Genomic DNA, 22,236 nt, shown 5'->3' on the forward strand with positions numbered 1-22,236 from the left:
CCCTGTTGAAACCGTACTAGGTTTCTTTCATTTAAGGTGGTTCATTTGTGTTTAAAAATTACAAAACAGAGTCTTGGATTGTAGACATAGAACTTAAAATATATAAATATATATATAATTTTGTTTTTTTCTCTGTGTTTCAGCATCTTTATAAGGCACAGAGGGTGGACTGTAAAGCCCAGAAGACACCTTCTGCCAGGTACAAACCTCCTGGCCGGCCCTGCAGGGCTGTGTCTCAGGCCTGCTTCTCCTGGTTGAAACTAGAGCTCAAGAGAATGGCTAACGAATGGTTCATGCATGGGTGGTGAGCCAGGGAAGACGCCCGGGGGTCCCCTCTGCCGTCAGGGGACAGAGCAGAAGTGAAGTGGGGTGAGGTGGCGTCCGAGGCACAGAGAGGGGAGAACTGTCAAAGCAAGATCAGCTTGGGTTTCTCCACTGACAATAATGGGTTTGGGATCTGTGTATGACAGCCCGGGCGACATGACAGAGAAACCCAGAAATGCAGCACTGTAACGTGTGTACACGTGGAGAATTAGCGTCAAGAGTCATTTCTTTCTCCTTAAAGGCAACCTAAAGTTTCCCAAATAAAGTGTGTCTGACAGAATGCATTGAAATTCCTTTGGGAAAACTACAATAATAAGCATATAAACCAAAGGTGATTAATTGGTAATTTTCTTTTCTTTTCTTTTTTTAGATAATATCATTGGCGATGATGGCAACTGGGCACTGCTAGAAGTGTAAATCATGATAAGCTTTCTGAAGAAAACCATTGACAAAGCAATTCTAAGGGATCCAAATGGCAGAAAGAGGGCACCACCCTCACGCTGGCTGGATGGGTAACAAGGGCTAACAAGAGTTTACACTGCAAATGACACACCTCTCAGATCTGGGTGCAGAGTGGAGACCACGGAGCACAATGTGACCACAGCTGATCAAAAGCCCTCCTGACAGTGCCAGGCGGCACGTGAGCACAAACCACAAGTGTGGGAAGCGTCACAGGCTCTGCAAGGAAGAGCTATGAGCCTTGTGTCCTAGTTTGATTAAAATTATAAGACATATCTCTACAACTTTGCCTGAACGTGTTATTTTAACATTCTACTTTCAACCAGAAAGCTCTCAGTCTCAGTTTAAATTCACGATAGTTTTCAAACATCTATCAATAAGTAGAAATAAAATCTTCGTATATATTAAGCATCCTAGAAATTGATATAGGCACTGAACTTAATACCCAGCTGCTCTCTTATCCTGTTTCCAGTTTCAATTATTTTTCTTAAATGAAAAGCATTACCCTCACCAGATCTTTTTGGAAGATTCTGACAAAAAATAAATAAAAATAAAAAGAATGCACTGTGGTCTTTTCCCATCCTGGACTCTGGCCACTATCTCGAGCTTTTATGTCTGATCCTGCCACCCACATCCTCAAGAAAACATCATTCTGGCAGAGCAGCCCTGCAGACCAGAGGCACACTTACTGCTCCCTGGATGGCAGACGAGCCGGTTCCTTCGTCCTCGTCCCCCTCTGGCTCCTGGTCTTCGTTGTCAGTCCAAGAGGACACGTCCTCTACTGAGCTGGTCAGGTCAGGCAGACTCTTAGATGTTAACCTCAGTAGGTCCTCTGCAGAGGTTTCCTATGGGGACACAATTACAGGCCCATGAATTACCCCATGGCACCGAGCAGTTCTGGGTCAAGGTCAAGGAAAAACCTAGTAGAGTCAACTGTGGGTGGTCACGTGCTCCCAACCCAAAGACTATATGGAATGTATGTTCCACATTTCCAGGTCTGCAAGGTTACCTTAAATGTCAGGGCTGTGGACTCAATTTAAACCCAAACTAATTTTTTTCTTGAAGAATCTGTGTTTCGTAGATGAATATTTCCTTGGTCAATCCAAGCTCTCTGAACTTACGGCCCTTCGATGCCCTGCCCTGTCCTGCTCTCAGGATATAGCTTAAACCCCCTCAACTAGCAGGCCAGCATCTCAGAGATCTGGCCTCTGCCCAGCTCTCCAGACTCACCTCCCTCGAATCTCCCTTCTCACTCTACCTTTCATTTAAGCCGTACTGACTTCCAAACACGCCAGGCTCTCCACTGCCCTGTCGCCTTTTCCACCAGCAGCTCCCTCTGCCGGCACTACCCTTCCTCTCATGACTAAAGCCTATTTGGGCAAAGTTTGAGCATCCTCTTCTTCTGCAGGCCTCCTGGACCACCTCAGGAGGAGTTCCATCTGCCCCTCCTTTCTTCTCTAACATCCTGTACTGTTCATGTTATCGCTTTGCAACGTATATCTAACTAGACTTGTCCATCTCTCCTGCTTGAGAGTTCCCCACACTTAACACCATTTCTACTCATCTCTGTATCCCCAGACCTAGCACAGAGCTCAAATATCCATCATATCCTCTTCCCCATTGCTCATCACACTAGCATATGTTCATTAGAAAAAGATTAAATTGTTTATTGAATTACAACGCCAAAGTGGAGACTGATAATGTCTTTCAATAAAAGCAACGCTTGAACAACTTTTCAAGGTCGACAAAAATACATGGAATCAGACTCCATTCAAGTTAGACTCTAAAGGGGGCTTCATCAACACAGCCCTTTCTATGCACAGATCAAGCCAGAGTGGGTTGTGGGACGCAGGCGGAATCACTGAGGCTGCGTGGCGATCCCAGTTGCAAGAGAGGAGCACGCAGAAGCCGAGAGCTCTCCCGGGAAATGCCACTGCACGTGAGGCCAGGGACCAGGGCTGCAGGGCTGATCTGAGGACAGAGAAAAGAGAAACAGGCCCTCTCCCTCATTGTCCCACAGTGACTATTTCTACAAGGCAAGAAACATGTAGACAGTTTTGGTTATCGTGTTCCTTGGGGGCTGACAGAAAAGAGAACAAAAATACTCATCTTAAACACTGGACAAACTATTACTGAGCTGGCACCTGGTGACAGTGACATTTGATGCAGGTTCCACCTTTAAGGTACCTGAAGCTCATTTTAGATCAATAATTGTGAATGCTATACTGTTCGACCTTGCCTACGGGAAGGAAAAAGAGCTATTAAGCAAAAAATGAATTCAGTTCTCTCCTGTGATGTCAACTCTGCTAGACCATTAAAAGAAAAAAAAAAAAAAAAAAAAAAGAGATGAAGGTCTCAACTGGTGAGTAACTGCACAACAGAAACAGAATAGAATACTTTATGGTCATTAAAAACGGTGCTGTAGAAATGTGCTTCCTGATGTGGAAAGATTCTCACAGGGTGCTTATTAGTGGAAAAAAAAAACAAAAAACAGGTTAAAAATAGTCTGTAGTAACTACATGAATAAGGAATGTAATAATAAACTGGTTGTAATAATATGTGAGAACCATAAAGACAAACATTTTTCTAAGTACTAGTTGTGACCAGCTACATTGTTCAGAGCCCTTTATTAATCATCCTCATTTAATCACCCTAACATTCTGATTCTCATTCTCAAGTGAGAAAACAGATTTAGAGAAAGGTAGTAACTTGCTCGAGATACACAGCTCTGAAAGGGCTGTGCTGGCACTAAGGTCCAGGTGGAACTAGCTCCAGCTGCTCTGTCTCCCTGTGTTTGATTCTATTCGATGAAAACGTGTGTGCGCATACTGCACACGTGTGTGTGTTCCCATCTGGAAGGACGCACCAGTTAACAGACAATACTAATGATGGTATTACGAAAAATTTTTATCTTCTTTTTCTGCTCTATTTTTTTTTCTGGTTTTCGACATTAGGTATCATAAGCACTTGTTAATAAAAATGAAGAATAAAAGAAGAGCATGAGAGAAATCTGTATTGCTACACATATACTTTCTAGGAACATCAAAACAGATATCCCCACGTTCCAAACTAGCGTGAGAAAGAAGTCTTCGCAGAACTAAATGTTTGGTGGACATGGTATAATGCCTGTCCAGAAAGCCCTGTGCTCTTAAGCTTAGTCTGTGGGGAGGTGGGCTGTACAAACATATGACTGTGTGTGTGTGTAAGATTTGATGATGCTTTTCGAACTCCCAGCTCGTCTGACCAAATGAGGGCTTTGCTTCTCCTTCCCTTGCACTATGTCCCTCCTTGTGGGATTCACCAGGCTGACAGAGAACATCCCTGGCTTTGTTCCCCTTGCCTATGCCTAGTGAGGAGATGCTGGGGTGCCCAGTGGTACCTCTGGGAGAGGGGGAGAGGGCCTACGAATGGAGAACGTCTCAAACTCTGCCTCTAGGACCTCAGTGCCAACTCTTCCTGCCATGTCATTGCCAAGGCTCTTTATTCTTGTTGGAAGCCTGAGAGTCCAGGTCAAGGGTTTGGGGGAAAGGGTGTATAAAGGGAGGAAGGCAGATTTTTCAGGTCACTCAACACATTAAAATATTCTTCTAGTCTATTTATTAAATAGGCAATAGATCTTGCAATCTAAGAGGCAAAAATATAGAGAGACCTGTGGATGCTAGGTTCAAAAATAACAAGAGGGATAATGGGGGTGGGGGTGGGGATGAGCCATACTGGCGAGAGCCTATTGCTCACATCGGTTCTTCCCTGAACTGCAGCTGCGACAAACTGGGATGAACCAGAAGTAAGCCTGATGGATGGCTCCACTTCACTAGCTCCTCAGTCACGTCGGCTCTTTCCTGTGTCATCAACAGCACGATGAGATTGGAGAGCAGAAACAAGGCAGCCTGGTCCCTGTTTCTCGTCACATAGCTGTGGAGTCCCGCAGGCTTTATTCAGAGCACTAAGGCTGCTGAGACCCAGGAAGAAAGCAGATGCCAGGGGCCCGGGATATCAGCACTATCTTAATACTCTCCTGGGGTCCCAGCCCAAGGCCTCATGAAGAAGAGGTGGCTGCAAGACGGAGGGACAGACACTGGCTGTGCATCAAAAACCCGTAACAGCATCAAGGCCACTGCGAGATGACAGCCAGCCACAGAAACTCTGCCTCTCTATCTCGTTTGTAAAACTGAGGAGGAAGAAAGCGAGGCCAGGGGTGGGGGTGGGGGTGGGGAAGGAGGTTGGTCACTGGACAAACAGGATTCACAAGATTTCCTCTGGCGCCAACACTCTGTGAGGCCATGAGTCAGAACCGGCCCGAACCTCTCCTCCTCCAGGACCTGGAGAATGTGCCCCTCCGTGCCTCCCTCCCGCCTGCTGTCGGGCGGACTGCCATATCTCCTCCTTGGTTTCTCCCTGGAAGAGCTGCTACTCTCTCTGCAATGTCCTTCCTTCACCCTACCATTCTTACTTTTCCCTTAGTCCTATTATTGCTTTCCCATCTCCTACATATACCTATACAGACCCTTAAATGTACTTTAGCTAAGGGCCCCCTTGTGGGCTTGCATTGTAGAATCACGGCTGTTTAAATGGCCCAGGATAAATGGGCAAGTTCGCGGGCGTGTGTATGTGAGGGTATATGGAGAGGGCGCGAATCCAAATTCATCACCATTAAAAGTATTTTTTAAAAAAAGCAAACAAAACTACCTACCTTGCTGGCCACGACCAGCTGAACCATCCCAGTAGCTGAGCGAAGAATGGCCACAGCTTCTTCATGAGAGAGCCCCACCAGTAAGTGGCCATTGATTACCAGCAGCTCATCTCCTAAGGACAGTCTGCCATCCCTGAGGAAATGGAGATGGGGAAAATTCCCTTGTCAAGAGATTCTGGGCTTCAGAAGGGACATTTTTCTGGAGCTGGGGAGGGTCATGACAGGTGGCAGTTAAAACCAGGCTAAAGAGGAAATAGGAAGACCAGAGACAGTTGGGATGGGACCGCTTTATTCTTTGGTCCAGCTGGGTCTAGATTCCCACTCAGAGGAGCGAAATGCTCCATCGTTTCAGGTGGTCACCTTGTAATAGGCACATTCCTAAGTTACCACTGTGTAACCTGGCACCAATGACAATGAAATATTCCATTCAGGTGGAGACAATGATAGAGGAACCCAGGCCCCAAAATTTTAATATAGGCAAGTCATTCTTTTCTCAATTCTACCTGCTGTCCTCCTACCCTAATGGCGAGTCCTCAGTTGATTCCCTGAGCTCAGCTCCAAATGGGCGAAGGCATCTTAAACTTGCCAGGAATCCTTCTCTAACTCATGCCCTCTCTCTCTTCTAAGAGACATGCCTGTGGCCAGATTTCCTCTGTGGCACCTGTGACACTACACTGCCTGTGTCTGTCCACCTCCCTGGCCCCCTCCCCCGAGTTACAGGACTTTGAGGATAAAGTCTCTTGGCTCCTCTTTCATCCTTGTGATCCCCACAGCCAAGCTTCATCAGCAGAAGGATAAACGCAAAAATAAAGAAGCTAATTTGCCGCTGTTGTAGATATCAGACCTGGCCTACAAACATAGGTGTACAAACATGTTGTTTCTTAATTTCTGTTCAATTAAATCACAGTTGATTCGGAGCTTCCGCTGGGCTGGCAGGAGACCCAGTCGTCATGGGAACTGGCTCCCCGAGGGTGGGCGGAGGGTCTGGGGAGGCATACTAAGCCACAGCATAGGGCAGACCCCCTCATTCATGGTGCATCAACAGTCCTGTGGGCTCCAACTGAGCCTCCAAGGGTCTGGTCTCTCATGATCCCAAAGGAGCCTGAGGCTTTTTGTCTCCATTGCTAAATATGGGATGGGAGATCTGGTGTGTCTGAATGACCCTAAGTCTAGGCTTCCCCTATCCCCTCTGAAGGCTTCGTAATAGCACCCGGGGTGCGTGCGTGGGGCATGCATGTCTCCAATACTCCCAGATCCACCCCACTCTGTTTCTCCCTAATCTGCACTTTCTCTCTCTCGCTTCCTTTCCACAAATCAACCAATTACTCCACTCTTCCCTCCTACTAGTTTTTTTCTCTCTCTCCTCTAGGGCATGCATCGTAATCTCTTCCATAAATTTAAGCTTTAACAGAAGATAAAAGGCACCAGAGACTTCCAGCTCCCTCTGCTCCTGTCTCTCAAAAAACCTCTACGACAGAGAAATGCTAAAGATCTCACAGTTGCTTGGAATGGAAAGAGCGGGGACCTAGAAGAGAACAAACACAACGCAAACCACAGAGAACAAACAGCTGGGACCTCCAGGAGGTGTGCGGGTGCCTCTCTGGAGGTGAGGGCTTCGAGGGTAAGAATACCATGGTTCTGGTCAGCGTCCCTGGGTTCATTCATCCACAACCCCTTCAAGACCATCCCTGTTCCCACCTTTTCTTTCCCGCTTTAACTCCATCTCACTCTTCTCCTACTAGTAACTAGAAAGCCCACATGCGAACTATACTCCTCAGAGGCAGAGAGAGACACACGCACACAACTCCAGGCCAAGGGTGAAAAGCAATGTGAGACTCACTAGAGACAGCTCAGAGAGAGGAAGGACAAGACTAGTTCTACGTGAGCTTCTCTGTGGACACAGGAATTTCCTGTCTGCCAACTTTCCACAGACAGACTAGAACCTAACACCCGGGATTAATGGGAGAATGGCTACTTGCTGGGGGTTCCTTAAAGCATACATCATTTGGGACGTTTAATGATGCTTTTCTGGATAAAAACTATCTAAGGTCTTAATTCTTCAATAATTACTGTGACCAAGGTAAACGACAAGGGTCACTAATTTTACCTCTACTTTAGTTACTACCATACTACTTTCTAGCTAGACAGATGAGCGTGAAACACTTTGACGGTTTGTGCCCTGGTCCTCTCCTCGGTTTTCCATTCTTCAGACTGAATACCTCCAGCTCCTCCAACTCCACCCCATGAGATATATTTTTGAGTATCCTCTCGGTCCTGGGCAGGCCAACACAGCTCTGGTTGGCCCTATCTTCCTCAGTATCGGTGTACCCGGACCAAACACTATAAATTCCAGACTACGTTAACCTCCCTCATCAGTGAAACCCTGCCCTTATACACCTACTAGATACACGTGGGCATGCAACATGACGCGCACACCCCACCGCGCCTTACAAAGAGTAGACACCCTATGGACAGCAGGTCCTTAAATAATGGCATTTCATTCTACATCATTATAACATCAATGAGATGCTCTAGAAACTGAACTCTTGTTTATATCAATTAGCCTCTGGTAAAACTGGTTTCATTTCACGTGTCACCTATCGATAATGTTAAGTGAGGACTTACTGCACACAGAAGCAATCAGCTAGCCTGGCAAGAGCACACCTTACATTTAGAGACAGCTACATCCCTGTATGGACTCCTTTTTTGGTACGAGCTCCGCCTTAGAGCTGTCCCTCTTCCTACTTCAGATAACTGTTCAGATTAAAAAAAGCTCTGAAGTACGAATTGTTTTCAGGTCACAAAGAGAAAAATTCGCCATTACTTTCCCCCGAGACACAACAGACACACACGTATGTAGGTGTGCATAGAATCCTGAGAGACCTGACAAATCCAGACGCAGCAGGTGGACCGTGGTCACATTTGAAACCAATCGCTTCGCCAAGTCATTAGCTCCAGTCTTACGTGAGTTAGGATGTCACAAACGTGGTGACCTGTTGCATGGCATAGTCTTGATAAGTAACCATATATTGCCAGCATCCCCAAAGTTAGGGTAAGTGACATTCACTTGAAACTCAAACTGGACGAGAAAGAAATCCATTCTCTTCTTCATGGTTTGGCGGAGGCTGTGATATCGCCAGCTATTAGCCACTTCCTGTGCTCAGGGATGTGTTTAATTAGAACTTCTCATGCCTGATTTCCTTCTGTGCTCCAGCATAATCCTTACGAACTGTAATTACCAGGGCTTTGACCGAGTCAAGAGTCTGAGCACCCAGGGGAAGGGAAGGGAGAGGAGGAGGAGGAGGAAGAGAAAGGGGGAGAGTTATCTAGTCACCTGTGAGCAGCACCTCCTTCCTTCACTTGAGTGACAACGATAGCGTGAGGTGAGCGCTTTGATCCTCGGCCTCCACTAACCTGAATTCCCAGCCCATCCGACTCTTTCAGCAGCTCCATCTTCCATATCCGGCCAACTTCCTCCTTGAAAGAAAAAGGGAGCACACTATGAAGTTTACAGACAGACACAGGGCACTGACACAGGAGAGTGAAGCTGTTAGGTCAGGCCAAATACTCATCACTTGTCAACAGATACACAGAGGACCACAGAAGAAAAACTCTGTGGGTTGGACCAAAGTCTCTAGCTGGCAGTGCTGTGCAGCAGAACATTCTCTGGTGATGGAAATATTCTGTATTGGAACCATCCAACACAGAGTCACTAGCCACAGGTGTTTAATCAGTGCTTGAAATGTGGCTAGTGGCAACTAAGACACTGGATTTTTTAACTTCATTTGATTTTAATTGAACAGTTACTTGTGGCTAGTGGCTATAACATTGGACAGCACAGCAAGAGTGGTTATTGAATTCTCTGAGCAGGGCCCTGTTAAGTGAGGGTTCTTCTGCCTGAAACCCAGATACCACTGTGAGTATAAACACTGGCTGTGTCTGGGTTCCTTTTATTTACGCACGGCTACTAATTAATAAGGGAAGATGAAAGGAAGCCAAAGCTAGGTCTTGAGGCCAGGAGACTTCAACTAGTGTGAGCCCAGCTCTGTCAGTACTTATGAAAGTCATTTAATGCCTTAAAAAAACCTCAATTTCCTTGCCTCTAAAGTGGAGATAATTGTTACTTCTGCAAGTTTTGTTCCCAACATCTAGTAGATACATAATAAATGTTGATAGGTAACTGCATATTAGTTGTAATACATACATATATACATAGCTGTATTAAAAACGTATTGAATCGAATCTCAAACTCCCTTAAAACATACGAGATCTTTGGTGGGAGAAACCAAAATAGGAAATTAGTGAATCTGTTACTGACTTCTACAGACATTAGTCTGTACACTCTCAACACATTAAAAAAAATGCTTTGACTTTTATACACATTAAAAATGAATCCTTTTTTTAAAAACTAAGAAACATCTCTAAGTCTTCTGGACTGCTGACAGTTTTTCTGGTTTGGTTCATTTTCCACTAGACTTCCCTATTTCATTCCAAGGACACAAACATATACCCACTGCAAAACGTTTGAGTTTCCTCAGATATTTAGCTATTCAGAGAAATGAAAGCAAACCCTTCCAAAGTGGTTTATTTTGGGGTCTTATTTAGGCTCACCCCTATAGTTCTTTTTAGCTCTAGGTGTATGAGGATTGGTCACAATACATTCTTTAGCATGTAAAACAAAAGCCGTCTGCTTTCCTCATCCATGAGGAAGGTCCAATGAAACAGTTAGGGTCCAAAACAAACAAAGCCATCATCCCCCTAGAAATAGGCAACCTGCCCATTCAAGCTGCTGGCAGAAGAGAAAGAATGTGAAGCATTTAGGAAATCTGAAATACACACTGTCAGAAACTAAAACGAAACTTTATGCAATAGTAAAAAAACCAGATGTTGGACGGTCACCGACGAGCGGCAGCAGGAATGTCTGGGGAAATGATTACCAGACAGGGACCTGTTGGGTCCTACCCTTTTTCTAGCACAGTACTGCTCGCTGGGGCTCCATTACCCCGGCAACATGCAGTGGTGCCAACTGTCTCCTTCATCCACTCACCACAGATGCTCGAAGCCTGTCTGGCCAAATGTAACTTCAGAAGTCACTGGCTTACCACAGTAGTTCATGAACTTGTCAACGATCTCTATATCATACAGTCGTCTTACTTTGGATTCCATGGTGTTTGGTTTGTTGCCGCTGACCTCTGGAATGCCTTTCTCTCTTCCAGCCTCCCTGGCCTTCAATATCTCCACTTAGCTCCACTACTTCAAGAAGCCATTCTCAAGAATCGGTACTACTGCCAGGATGGCAACTTTCAACGCTTCCAGTACACGAGACCCTAGGGCCCAGGAGATGGCCCCAAAGGGAAAAAATTCAGGGATGTGCTGATTTGCTGGCTTGCTAGACATCCTACACTAACACCTGGGTCAGCCTGTGGCTGCCTCATTGGGCCTCATGACACAGTTGAGAAACCAGAGCGGAGGGTGGCCTGACTTGCTATTTCCTTGGAAGATATGCCAATAGCTCTCAGAGTCTCTTAAGATGTGGGGCGGTGCTCCTCCCTCTCTTCAGACAGAAAAGCTGTGAGACTCTTTCCCAAGAGCTATGGGGACCATGATTAGAAGCCAGAAGTAAGGAAATCCATTTCGTTTTAGCTCAAATTAGTAAAAACTATCCATCTCCGATACTAGTGACACCATCATTTTCCCTGTTCTAACTTCATTGTGTTAAACGGAACATGTTAAGTATGGTTCACAGAGGGTGTGACAATACTGGATTCGTCTTAATTTTTTAATGCTCTTAGAGATAGGACTCGTGACAAGACACATGCAAAAACTATGATCGTGGGGAAAGAATAATGGTCTAATATATACTCTGACAAAGAGTTACAGACAATTTTCGTCAAGAGCACCCACACCCCACTCCACACTGCCACGCCACACCCATGTCCCTGTCTCATATGAACACGCAACTAGTTAAAAGCAAAACAAAACACATGTCTAATAAAAATGGCTTCAGAGGGCAGAAATGACCAATCTGTAATGCAGACCCCAACGATACTAGCCAAGAAACAGATCATCTTCTTTTTCACTTTTATCCAATAACAATTTTTTTTTTTCCCCATAATTGAAAGTAGGAACTGTAAGGAGAGAGTTCAAAGAAATCAGTGCAAGTTTCTTTGCCTCAGAATTTCTTGGTCATCTCATGAGTTCAGAGGTACGGGAAGGAAGGCACAAACAAGAAGAGGCAGATGTTATCAGTCTCAATTGTACAATTGTCACTATGGTAGTAAATCTAGCTGCCTGTAGCTGAAAGATAAATAAAATCTGTGTTTGAAGTTTACTAAAGCTGGCTAAAGCTGGTACTGGCCAAAAACCAACAGACCAACCTAAATATAATAATATTAAGTATCTTTCCGACGGCCTCCTTATAATTCCACTTGGGTATCTAATACGCACTTCAGTATAGTCAAAACAGGATTCTCCCCCATCCGCTCCTGGCTTTCCCATCTCCATGGGAAAAACACTACTCAAGATAAAGAGAATACAAAATCCAAAAGCCCGTGGGTTATCTCTGATTCCTCCTTCTATTCCCTAACCCAAACCATGAGCGAGATCCGTGAGCTTTACTTGCAAACCAGATCTGCATCCATCTACGTGTACTCCTTCTCCCTGTCGTCACCCTTGTCAAAGCCACCAGCATCTTGAGCTGGGGTCATCACAACAGCCTCCAATCTGGTCTTCTTTTTTAATTCTTCACCTCCTACAATCCACTATTCTTCATTACTCATCTAGGGTGAACTTAAAAAAAAAAAATGCATCGTGAGGCACTCAGCTTAAACCTTCCCACAGCTCCCGACTAGACGTAGAAGAAGGCCCAACTCTCCGAGGTGACATTCCTGAACCTCTGTAATCTAGCCCTGCCCACGCCTCCTGAGTCACCTGCCCGTGCTCTCCCCATCACTCACTGTGCTCCAGTTTCTCTCTTCCCAAAGCCTATCATTCCTGCCTTAGGGAATCTGCACGTGCTGGCTCCTTCCCAGGAACAGTCTGCCCCCAGGTCTCGCAGGGCTTCCCTTTCCTGAAGCCCTTTAGCTCCAACATTGCCCCTTTAATGAGGTCTTCACTAACACTCGAATCACTGACCCCCGACCCATGACGCTGTGCAGTCATCGTTCACTTCACCCTGTCTCACTGCATTCACGGTACTCACTGTCACCACCTCATGTTTTGATTTGCTTATTTATGGCTTGTGGCTCCTTCCATGTGATAAATGCCATGAGACAGGAACCTTGTTCCTCATTTACCAACTGGTTCTCCGGCAACTAGAACAGTGCCTAGTACATCAAAATATTGCAGAAATGCAATAAACAATGATATGATGTTTATCCACTAATCCTACAGTTCTTCAGAAGTTATCGAAACTGACCTTAAGGGGCTTGCTCAGATGGGAGACCTGCACGTTGGCCGATGTTCAGCGTGTGAACACTGATCCAGTTGAAGACACGATTGAGCTCTGAAACAGATCCTGTCTAGACAGATGGCTCAGGCCTTTGCTTCCTTCTACGTTGGCTTAAAGGGCAATGAGACTTAGTCTGGTGAGAAAAAGCCAAACTACGTAAAATTGGATGCTATGGACCTTTGTATTTATGCTGTCGGAATGCTTCCTTTCCTGTAAAATGCCATTTACTGTGTGTGCTCACACAAGCATCTCTTCACAGAGGCAAACAAGGGGATTTATTTACCAGATAGGGGTGGTACATTACAGGGAGTTGTCTTGGCAGCATTTAAATGACCAGATCTTCTGCTGGAACCCAAAATAAAATTTTACAACAGCATCTTTGCCCCAAATGTGAGAAGACACATCATCCAAGTAGAATTTCACTGCAGTAAATGCTCTGGCTCTAGTTGCAAAGCTATTCTGAGACGGCTTCTCCCTTCTTATCTGGAATGATCAGTGAGATATGAAGAAATGTGTGATCGCAATGTTAAAGTTGCAGTCTCTCAGTCCTCAGACCAAAATGCTCAGTTTCTAGGTGAGAAGATGGAAGCTCAGAGAAAGGACGTCCCAGCCCAAAGGTCAGCGGGGATGGGAGAGCTAGAGCTGGAACTCGGTGTCCACCTCTCAGGCCTGGCGCTCTTGGATGTCTTCACTAATAAAAGAGCTACGGAGCACCTGCAGGTACAAGGCACTGAGTCAGGACAGAAAGACAAATAAGGCCCTTGCCCCTAAAGTCTACTGGTATTTGCAGTATGTGGGCTTCGTGCACTGATGAAGATAAGCAGGGGCACTGTAGGAGCTCAGAAAGGAGATGCCTTAAGATGGGGGCAGGCGGCAGGGGTGTCATGGAAGCCTCCTAGAGAAGGGTGCCATGGTGCTTGGTCCCCCGGGAAAGGGAGAAGCTAAGCTGCACTGGGGAAGGAAGAAAAACAGGATAGTGAGAGCAGTATCTGCAAAGCCTCAGAGGCAAGAGTGAGTTCTTGAAAAAAGCTATAACTAATTCAGCCCAAATCAGGGAGGCAGAAAGTTAAGGAGGGATCCGATAATGAAGGGCCTCATGGGCTACCATCAAGCCTCGGTGTTTGAAGGCCAAGTGGACCCACCGAGAGGGTTTAAGCTACAGCGTGTGGGTATATGCACCTGCCTGCATGATGAAGTTTGCTCTTTAGAAAGGTCTTGTTGGTTGCAGCGGGCACAGCGGATGATGGGATGAGAGTTGGGGCAGAGTAGATGGTTAGGAGACCACGACCGCCTAGATGAGAAATGGCCCCAATCTAAAGTTGTGGGAGTGGGGGAAAGAGCAGTGGAGCGGGCAGGGAGGTCCTAAAGGGAGCAGGCGTTGGCAGGACTTGGTGACTGACTAGACATGGTGTAAGCGAGAGGGCAGCATTTCAGCTGACTTCAGGATGCCAACTGTTCCCAAACTGGGATAAAGGCATCTCCCAGGACATGGGATTGTCAGTGCAAAACCAGGGAAGGTTCTGGACAAACCAAGGTGAGTGGTCACTAGCTGACACTCAGGTTTCTAGCTGGGGCACCTTTGTGGGTGGTGAGACCTGGAGCATTGGAGCGGACTTGGTGGTGTGGGAAAGTGATGCACCCAGTTTTAGGCATATTGTGAAATATCCCAGGTAGAGACGTCCTGCAGGCAGCTGGTGAAACTCGGGGCTCAGGAGAGAGGTGACGGTGCAGACAAAGACTTAGGAGACACACAGGATGCTGCCTCTGCTTGTTGCAAACGTCGGGGACCACCGGTAGGTGTCCTGAGTCCATCTCCTGAGTTTCCCATCCTATCCTGCAGATTCAGATGTGGGGCAGCCTTCCTGAGGTCTCTGCCGAAGGCCTAGGGAAGAGGTCAGGCACTAGCTAGGGCGAATTGTAAGCACTAGGGTAAAACCACAAGGTGCCCATAGACACATGTGCCAGCATGAATAAACCCACCTGCCTGGTAAATGGTAGAATTTTTTTTTTCTTCGTTATGTGACTACATTTGGTTGTATTCATTTTTACCATGTAGCATTATAAAAATACACATTTATATCTAAATAGGCTTGCAAAAATTGTTACCTTAGATGAGTCATGATCTTTACTAGACGGGGAGTAACACTGAATGTATTTCTAAAACTGCTTATCTATGTCCTAGGAGATTCTTAGGTTTTAGACGATGGACCCAACTTTCGTATTTTTAAAAATTAATCTGGTTGCATACATTATGTGTTAACACATTATGTGTTAATATTTTATAGAAACATACTTTTTTAAAAAAATAGTTGTTAGAGGAATTATTTTTCTATAGCACTGCTAAGGAGAACAGAATATAAAAACATGTAACAAATAATGGTCTATGAAAAAGAAGTACCTGACAAATAAAAATGGTCTGAAAGATTATTATAAGCCTTTTTGGTAATTTATTAAGTTTTTGTAGATATATTAAATCATTAATAAAGCAGAAACAGGAGATTGCTGACATGTTGAATCTCCCATTCTTCAAATGGAATGGAATTTTTCCTCCAAAGGCTTAAGTGGTAAATAGTTAATTTTTTTTACCTGGAAATTCCATTTTAGCATGACCTTGAGCTCATCCTGGAGTAAAAAATAAAAAATGCACTCAGACCAAGGATCTAAGTAACTTTCTGTGAAGGTCTCTTGGTTCTAATTTGGGTCGCACTTAGATGTGAAGGAAAAGCTACTTCTTGCCAACTCCATCAATTTGGGATAAATGCATCTAATGACGATACTTCTGGGGCTGAAAAGGGTGCTAAAATATTCGTGTATGAGAAGATATGTGGCCCGTTTCAACTTTCCAAGACCAAAAGTATAACCCAAGGTCAATAATCAGTCTATAGATTATGGACAGTTATGAAGAATGCAAATACCAGATGGCAAGCCTCTCCTTTCTATAGGCATGTGGCTTAAAAAAAACAAGTCCCATTTATTGAAGAGACTGTCTTCAAGACATGGTGTTGGAAAAATTGGACAGATACATGCAAAAAAAAGAAGCCAGACCACCTTCTTACACTGTATACAAGAACAGACTCAAAATGGATTAAAGACAAATTTAAGACCTGAAACCATAAAACTTCTAGAAGAAAACATTGGCAGTAAACTCTCTGATATTACTAACAGGAATTTCTTTTCAGATATATCTCCCTGGGCAAGGGAAACAAAAGAAAAAATAAACGAATGGGACTACATCAAACTAAAAAGGTTTTGTCCAGCAAAGGAAACCATCGACAAAACAAAAAGACAACAGACTGACTGGGAGAAGATATTCGCTAATAATACATCTGATATGGGGTTAATATCCAAAATATATAAAGAATTCATACAACTCGACAACAAAAAAGCCCCAAACAATCCAATAAAAAAAATGGGCAGAAGACCTGAACAGATACTTCTCCAAAGAGGAAATACAGATGGCTAACAGACATATGAAAAGATGCTCAAGGTCACTAATTATCAGAAAAATGCAAATTAAAACCACAAAGAGATATTACCTCACACCTGTCAGAATGGCTATCATCAATAAATCAAAAAACAAGTGTTGGCGAGGATGAGGAGAAAAGGGAACCCTTGTACATTGTTGGTGGGATTGCAAATTGGTACAGCAAACTGGAAAACAGTATGGAGGTTTCTCAAAAAATTAAAAATGGATATACCTTTTGACCCAGCAATTGTACTTTTGGGTGTTTATCGAAAGAAAATCAAAACAATAATCTGTAAAGATCGATGCACACTTATGTTCATGGCAGCGCAATTTACAATAGCCAAGATATGGAAGCAACCTAAATGTCCATCAACAGACGATTGGATAAAGAAATTATGGTTCCTATATACAATGGAATTTTACTCAGCCATTAAAAAAATGAAATCCTACCATTTGCAATGACATGGAGGGACCTAGAGGTTATTCTACTGAGTGAAATAAGTCAGATAGAGAAAGATAAATACCGTATGATTTCACATATGCGGAAGCTAAGGAACAAAAAGAACAAACTAATCGAAACTAAGCTCACAAATATAGTGGACAATTTGGTGATGGACAGGGGAGGGGGGGAGGGGGCTGGGAGAAAGAGGTGAAGAGTTAAAGAAGTACAAATTAGTAGTTAATAGATGGTCATGGGGATGGGGAGCATGGCATAGGGAATGCAGTTAGCATTAATATGTCGACTAGGTGGAGGGGCAGGGGAGCGAGAGAGCAATTGGGGGGATCATTTTATAAACTATATAGATGTCTAACCAATGTACTGTATACTTGAAACTAATTAAAATAAATAAATAAATTTTAGAAAATGTCCCAAAGGCTACAGATCAAGGTCCCCCAACCCCATTTCATTTATATTTTCTTGGACATTTGACTTTAAGTGCAAAAATCGGGAACTGATACGTGCAATCTTAAGATAGTTTAATCCAAAAATTGAGTTTTATTTAATTCGGATGAGCAGAGAATAGTATTTTAATTAAGACGAGCAGAGAATAGTACTTTCTTAAAAGTTTGGTGCGTGTTTTCGTTTTAAAATAATTCTAAATTATTTCCACTTATACTAGGACAAATTATAGCCTGTTCTTTGTACTGTATGTGAGATTCAACCTTAAACCTTCAAAATGATTAAGGATACCAATACTCCCTAACTTATTTTAGGTTTTTGTGTATTTACAATCTAATCAGGATATAGTATCCATTGATAAGAAACATATTATATAATACAGGTACCACCCACTTTTCAAAAGTTTGTGCTATACCACTTTGCTTTTATGAAAGATCTACATTAGTACCTGTCTTCATTAACTGAAAGAAATCCAAGGAAGATGTTTGTTTTTATGTAAATAGGCAAAAAGCAAAAACAGCATTTGGTGTTTGTTTTGTCGTGAGCCGTTTTAGAGGCAGTGCACACCCCAAGCAGTGATAGTGGCACTGCTTTTACTATATGTTGGCATTATTTTAGATTTTATGTGTTATTTAGTATGATTTGGTAGGTTATTTTTCGGGTCTGGAGAATGCTCAAATATTCCATATACATTAATAGTAATTACATCTTTGCTTTATGCCATTTCAGCTTATGAAATGTTTCATAGGAATGCTCTACCTTTGAATAGTCAGGGGGAAAACTTATTATTTTTATTGGCCTTAATTTGAGAGTGGTAGACATCATAATTTTTTTTGATGTCTACTATTGCCCTTAGTCCTTTTTCTAGGGGGAGGGGTGAATAAACTTGATAGAAAATCATTGATAGAAACTATTTTTTCTTCTGATTTGTTTATACTTTCCATCTACAAATATGCCTCCTCTGTGTAAGGATTTAAGAAGATCATCTAGCTCCTCAAATGAAGGAATGTGGTTCCTTCAGAGAGGGCTTATTTTGATTCCTCTCAACCCATTATACAGATTGGCTGCAAATACAGAAATATGCATGAAACAGCCTTACTATAAATTACATTCAGTCCCAGAGCACCACTTCCCAGCATGCAAAGCTGAATTTAAGCTGAATTTGATGCTCCCCACTGTGCCTCATTTTTTACCTTTCCAGCTTTCTCTTTCATCCCTAGAGGGCATCCCCTGAGTCAGAATAGACACTCATCAGGAACCGCTTAGGAAGTTACTGCTTCATTAGAAATCCATAGGAGTATCTGCCAAGAAGATTCTTGGAACAAACGTGCTTACTCTAAAAAAAATGTAACTTAATGAGAGAGTGTTAGTTATAGTGGGGGAGACAATCTGAGGCTGGAAGAGTACCCATCACCATTCAGAATATATCACATCTGCTTTGCCTTTAGGTAGTAAGACCAGCCCTGACCATCACAGCTGGATATCATAGTTTCGGAGATTTCTGTGAAGTTTCTAAACTTCGCTGGAATTCAGCAATGTTATAACATGACCCCATGAAAATGTCACTGGTTTTGAAGTGTTAAAAATAAAAGCAGATGCTTCCCTGCATGTCGAACATCCTTCCTGTGTAATGCTGAGGCTTGGATGTTTCTGCTATCAACTGCCACCAGGAATTCTTGGCCTTGCAGTGGCAATTCCACTGGTGACAGCAGTGATAAATAATGATGCAGTTCAAGTACTTTATCTGGGCCTCATATGACTCAAATTATACCACAGAAGGCTTGAATTTTCCACTTGACGATCACTCGACTAGCTCTTTATTTAAATAGGATAAAAACGACTTGGATTTTTTCGTTGTTATTGTTATATTCTCTGACCATTTATCTTAATATATTTATTGGATTCTAAATGGAATGTCACCTTAGATATATTTTCTAAACCTTAAAAGCAACTTCAAACAACATATCTTTTAAAATTCAGGTTCTATAATTAAACCAAACCTTACCCGTGCTAGGCAGTCACTTGATTGAAAGTCTGTCTTCCCAGATTTTGAGAAGCGGCGTTTATCATTGCCTGTGGGCTGAAGAGCATCTGTCTTTGGAACTCTATGCTCTGTCTCTTTGTCCACTTCTGACTTGTCTAGATGGGTGCCAGCCACCTCCTTGACAGAATCTGGGCCATTTTCTAGTTCGAAGGCATGACCATTTCCAAGTTCAGGGTCTGGGCCATTGTCTAGCTCAGAGATGGAGTCATTGTCCAACTCACAGCCAGTGTTGTTCTTGGATTCCTCAGTGGCCTTGTGTGTAGAAGGCCTGGAAATGACCCCAAACTTTCTTGCTCTTTTCCCCTTTTTCACAGTTCGGTCACCCAGCTCCAAGGTCGGCGCCTCTCCTGGTTCAGAGCTGTTGCTACTGTTGCCATTATAAGGAGAATGGACTTTGTGCTTGAAGCGACGCAGCATGATCAGGTAGATAAAGCCGCCATTCCAGCACTGCTCAGCCAGGTAACTGCAACAAGCAGAGAGGTACAATTAAAACCCTCGAACAGCCTTCTTGAGCAATGCAGCGGGCTGGCGCATTCAATGGCCCACATGGGACCAATGTGATTAAAAATCTGGCCAACAAATTGAGATAGTGAGCTTCCTGGAGAGGCTCAACACTCAATCTATTCTTTTAATCTATATAATTGTTGATGCTAAAAATTACCCCAAAACAAACCGGAAAAACCCAATGAACTAGAAATTACTAATGAAAGTACCTTAGGATAGGTAGTCAGATAAGGATTTTCTGAGCCGATCTTAACATATCATTAAAAAAAAAAAGAATCCTCCACTCAACAATTTCTTGCATCGGAATTATGTTAGCCTCTCTCTCATTCATACAGTTCTGGTGTAAAAACACGAACGTTCCCAGGGTAAAGAATGCACAAAAGAGATTGGAGAAAATGTAAAGTTCTGCTCTTAGGATCAAAAAATCAACTTCCCAGGAACAGACATCTCTGCCTCACAGTTAAAGTAGATAAAGACGCTGAATGAGGGTGGAGGGGTGTTGGCTGCTATTAAGTCACAACGGGTAATAAGTGCTGGCATGCATATGCTGCACTACATGAGTATCAGGTTCACTTCTTGGTAATAGTTCTGGTTGAAGTTGTTCATAGCACACATGGGGTGTCATTTCTAGTCTGGGTATCACGTGAAGAGGGACATTGAAAAAGTGGAAAACACACAGACACGGGGTGACCAGGACAAAGAAGTCTGCTGGAAACTGTCAACCAGGAATAGTAGAAAGAAAGAGGGATACTTAGCTTGAAGAAGACAGGAATAGTAGAAAGAAAGAGGGATACTTAGCTTGAAGAAGACAAGGGCTCAGTTGTTTTTCATGTATTTCAGGGCTGTCAAACACTTAGAAGCAGGAAATAATATAGATGACATAGTGCACGTGAAGCCCAACACATAATACTACGCCAGATTTTAAAGAATAACAAGAAAATAGAACATCAAATGAGTAATTAGCAGTGATCACGCCAGATCGTTAACGCTTTAGCAAAGAAAACACGTGCTCAAAGTCAGGAAACCAGGCTGGGCTGGACCCTCCGCTCGTGCCACCCAAGATAAGGAACCCTAGATGAACCCAGAGAAATGCATTCGCCAGTGGAATCTTGCCATATTCTACATATCGCTTGTTCCCAAGCAAAGAATGTCAACAACCAAGCCCTTAACGAGTCAGACCCACTTCCAGTCTTCATGCTCCCATGAAGAAAATGCCTTCATCTTCAACAACTGAAAAAACAGAAGTTTTCCAAGTATAACCCACCTAGTTGCTCCCCCTTCTGGCCTGAAAATCAGAACTGAAAGCTGGTGCAGTCAGTATGTGGGAAGGGGACTGGGCTCTAAGGAGAGGTGACCAGCTGTGTTTGAAATGTATTAAGTTTCGGCCCCAAGGCATACATTCCCCATACCTAATGATCAGGCAATACAATGACAGTGACTGCCATGAAGAAGAGAATAATTTTGAGTTTTCCGTGGAGTAAAGTCAACAAGACAGAAGGGTCATCAAACATCAACCAAAGCTAATAAAAACCATGGTAATGAACTTACACATAAAACCCAGGTAGATAAAAGATATCGCACAAGACTCAGAGTGTTCTGTGAAATACAGTGGGATGAAGAGGTATAAAGACCAGTCCACTGGAGTCTAGAAAATGAAAATTCAACCTGGTTTTCGGCATAAATTTTCTACAACGTTTAGATTTTATTTCTTCGAATTGTCGTGTTTTCTTTCCCCCACAGTAGAAAAATTTTTGTAAAGGTATAAAATCCTAACAGTGGTTAGCGGGTTGTAAGGGTTTCTTTGAGGAAACCACTGCTGTGAATACGCTGCATAAACTCCAGTGATATGAAAAGCAGTGTGAGGAGGTAACACCAGGACCAGATGAGAGTTATAGACACCGGAAGTCCTAGCTTTGGCTCGCTCATGTAGAACAATGGTAACTTCCTCAAATTTCTATCAACTGATGAATGTACAGACAAAATGTGGTATATCCTAATAATGGGATATTATTTGGCAATAAAAAGGAAGCAGTATATGCTACAACTTGGGTGAACTTTGAAAATATTATGCTAAGTTAAAGATGCCCGACAGCCCAAGGCCACATAGGATTCCACTTTCAGGACATGTCTAGAATAGGCAAATCCGTAGAGATGGAGCGTGGATTAGAGGCTGCCAGGAGCTAGGTGGAGGGAGAGTTGGGACTCAGTGCTCATAGATGCAGGGTGTTTTGGAGGGTGATGGAAATGTTCTGGAATTAGACAGTGGTAATGATTGCACGACAGTAAATATAGCCATTTTAAAATGGTGGATTATATGTTATGTGAATTGTGTCTCCATATTAAAAAAACGATAGCCAATAAAATAATACTGGTCAAGGTCTGAGTTCAGTTTTGAGTG

General features: G+C 43.4%; 1 protein-coding gene across 8 annotated transcripts in view; it reads right to left on the minus strand.

Annotated features, from left to right (window-relative positions):
* PDZD2 (PDZ domain containing 2) overlaps positions 1–22,236 on the minus strand; it is a 202,654-nt gene that overhangs the window by 63,526 nt on the left and 116,892 nt on the right. For 7 of the 8 annotated variants that reach the window (XM_039842723.1, XM_039842727.1, XM_039842725.1 and 4 more), the window contains exons 2-5: positions 19,296–19,797; positions 8,808–8,950; positions 5,474–5,606; positions 1,473–1,628 (exon numbers count right to left, since the gene is read on the minus strand). In XM_039842723.1, the coding sequence (XP_039698657.1) occupies positions 1,473–1,628; positions 5,474–5,606; positions 8,808–8,950; positions 19,296–19,797 (934 nt within the window). Of the gene's footprint in view, positions 1–1,472; positions 1,629–5,473; positions 5,607–8,807; positions 8,951–19,295; positions 19,798–22,236 lie in introns of those variants that run through there. The other variant, XM_039842730.1, reaches the window with a different exon arrangement.

Source organism: Pteropus medius, unplaced genomic scaffold (assembly GCF_902729225.1).
Source record: "Pteropus medius unplaced genomic scaffold, Ma_sr-lr_union100, whole genome shotgun sequence".
NCBI lineage: Eukaryota > Metazoa > Chordata > Mammalia > Chiroptera > Pteropodidae > Pteropus > Pteropus medius.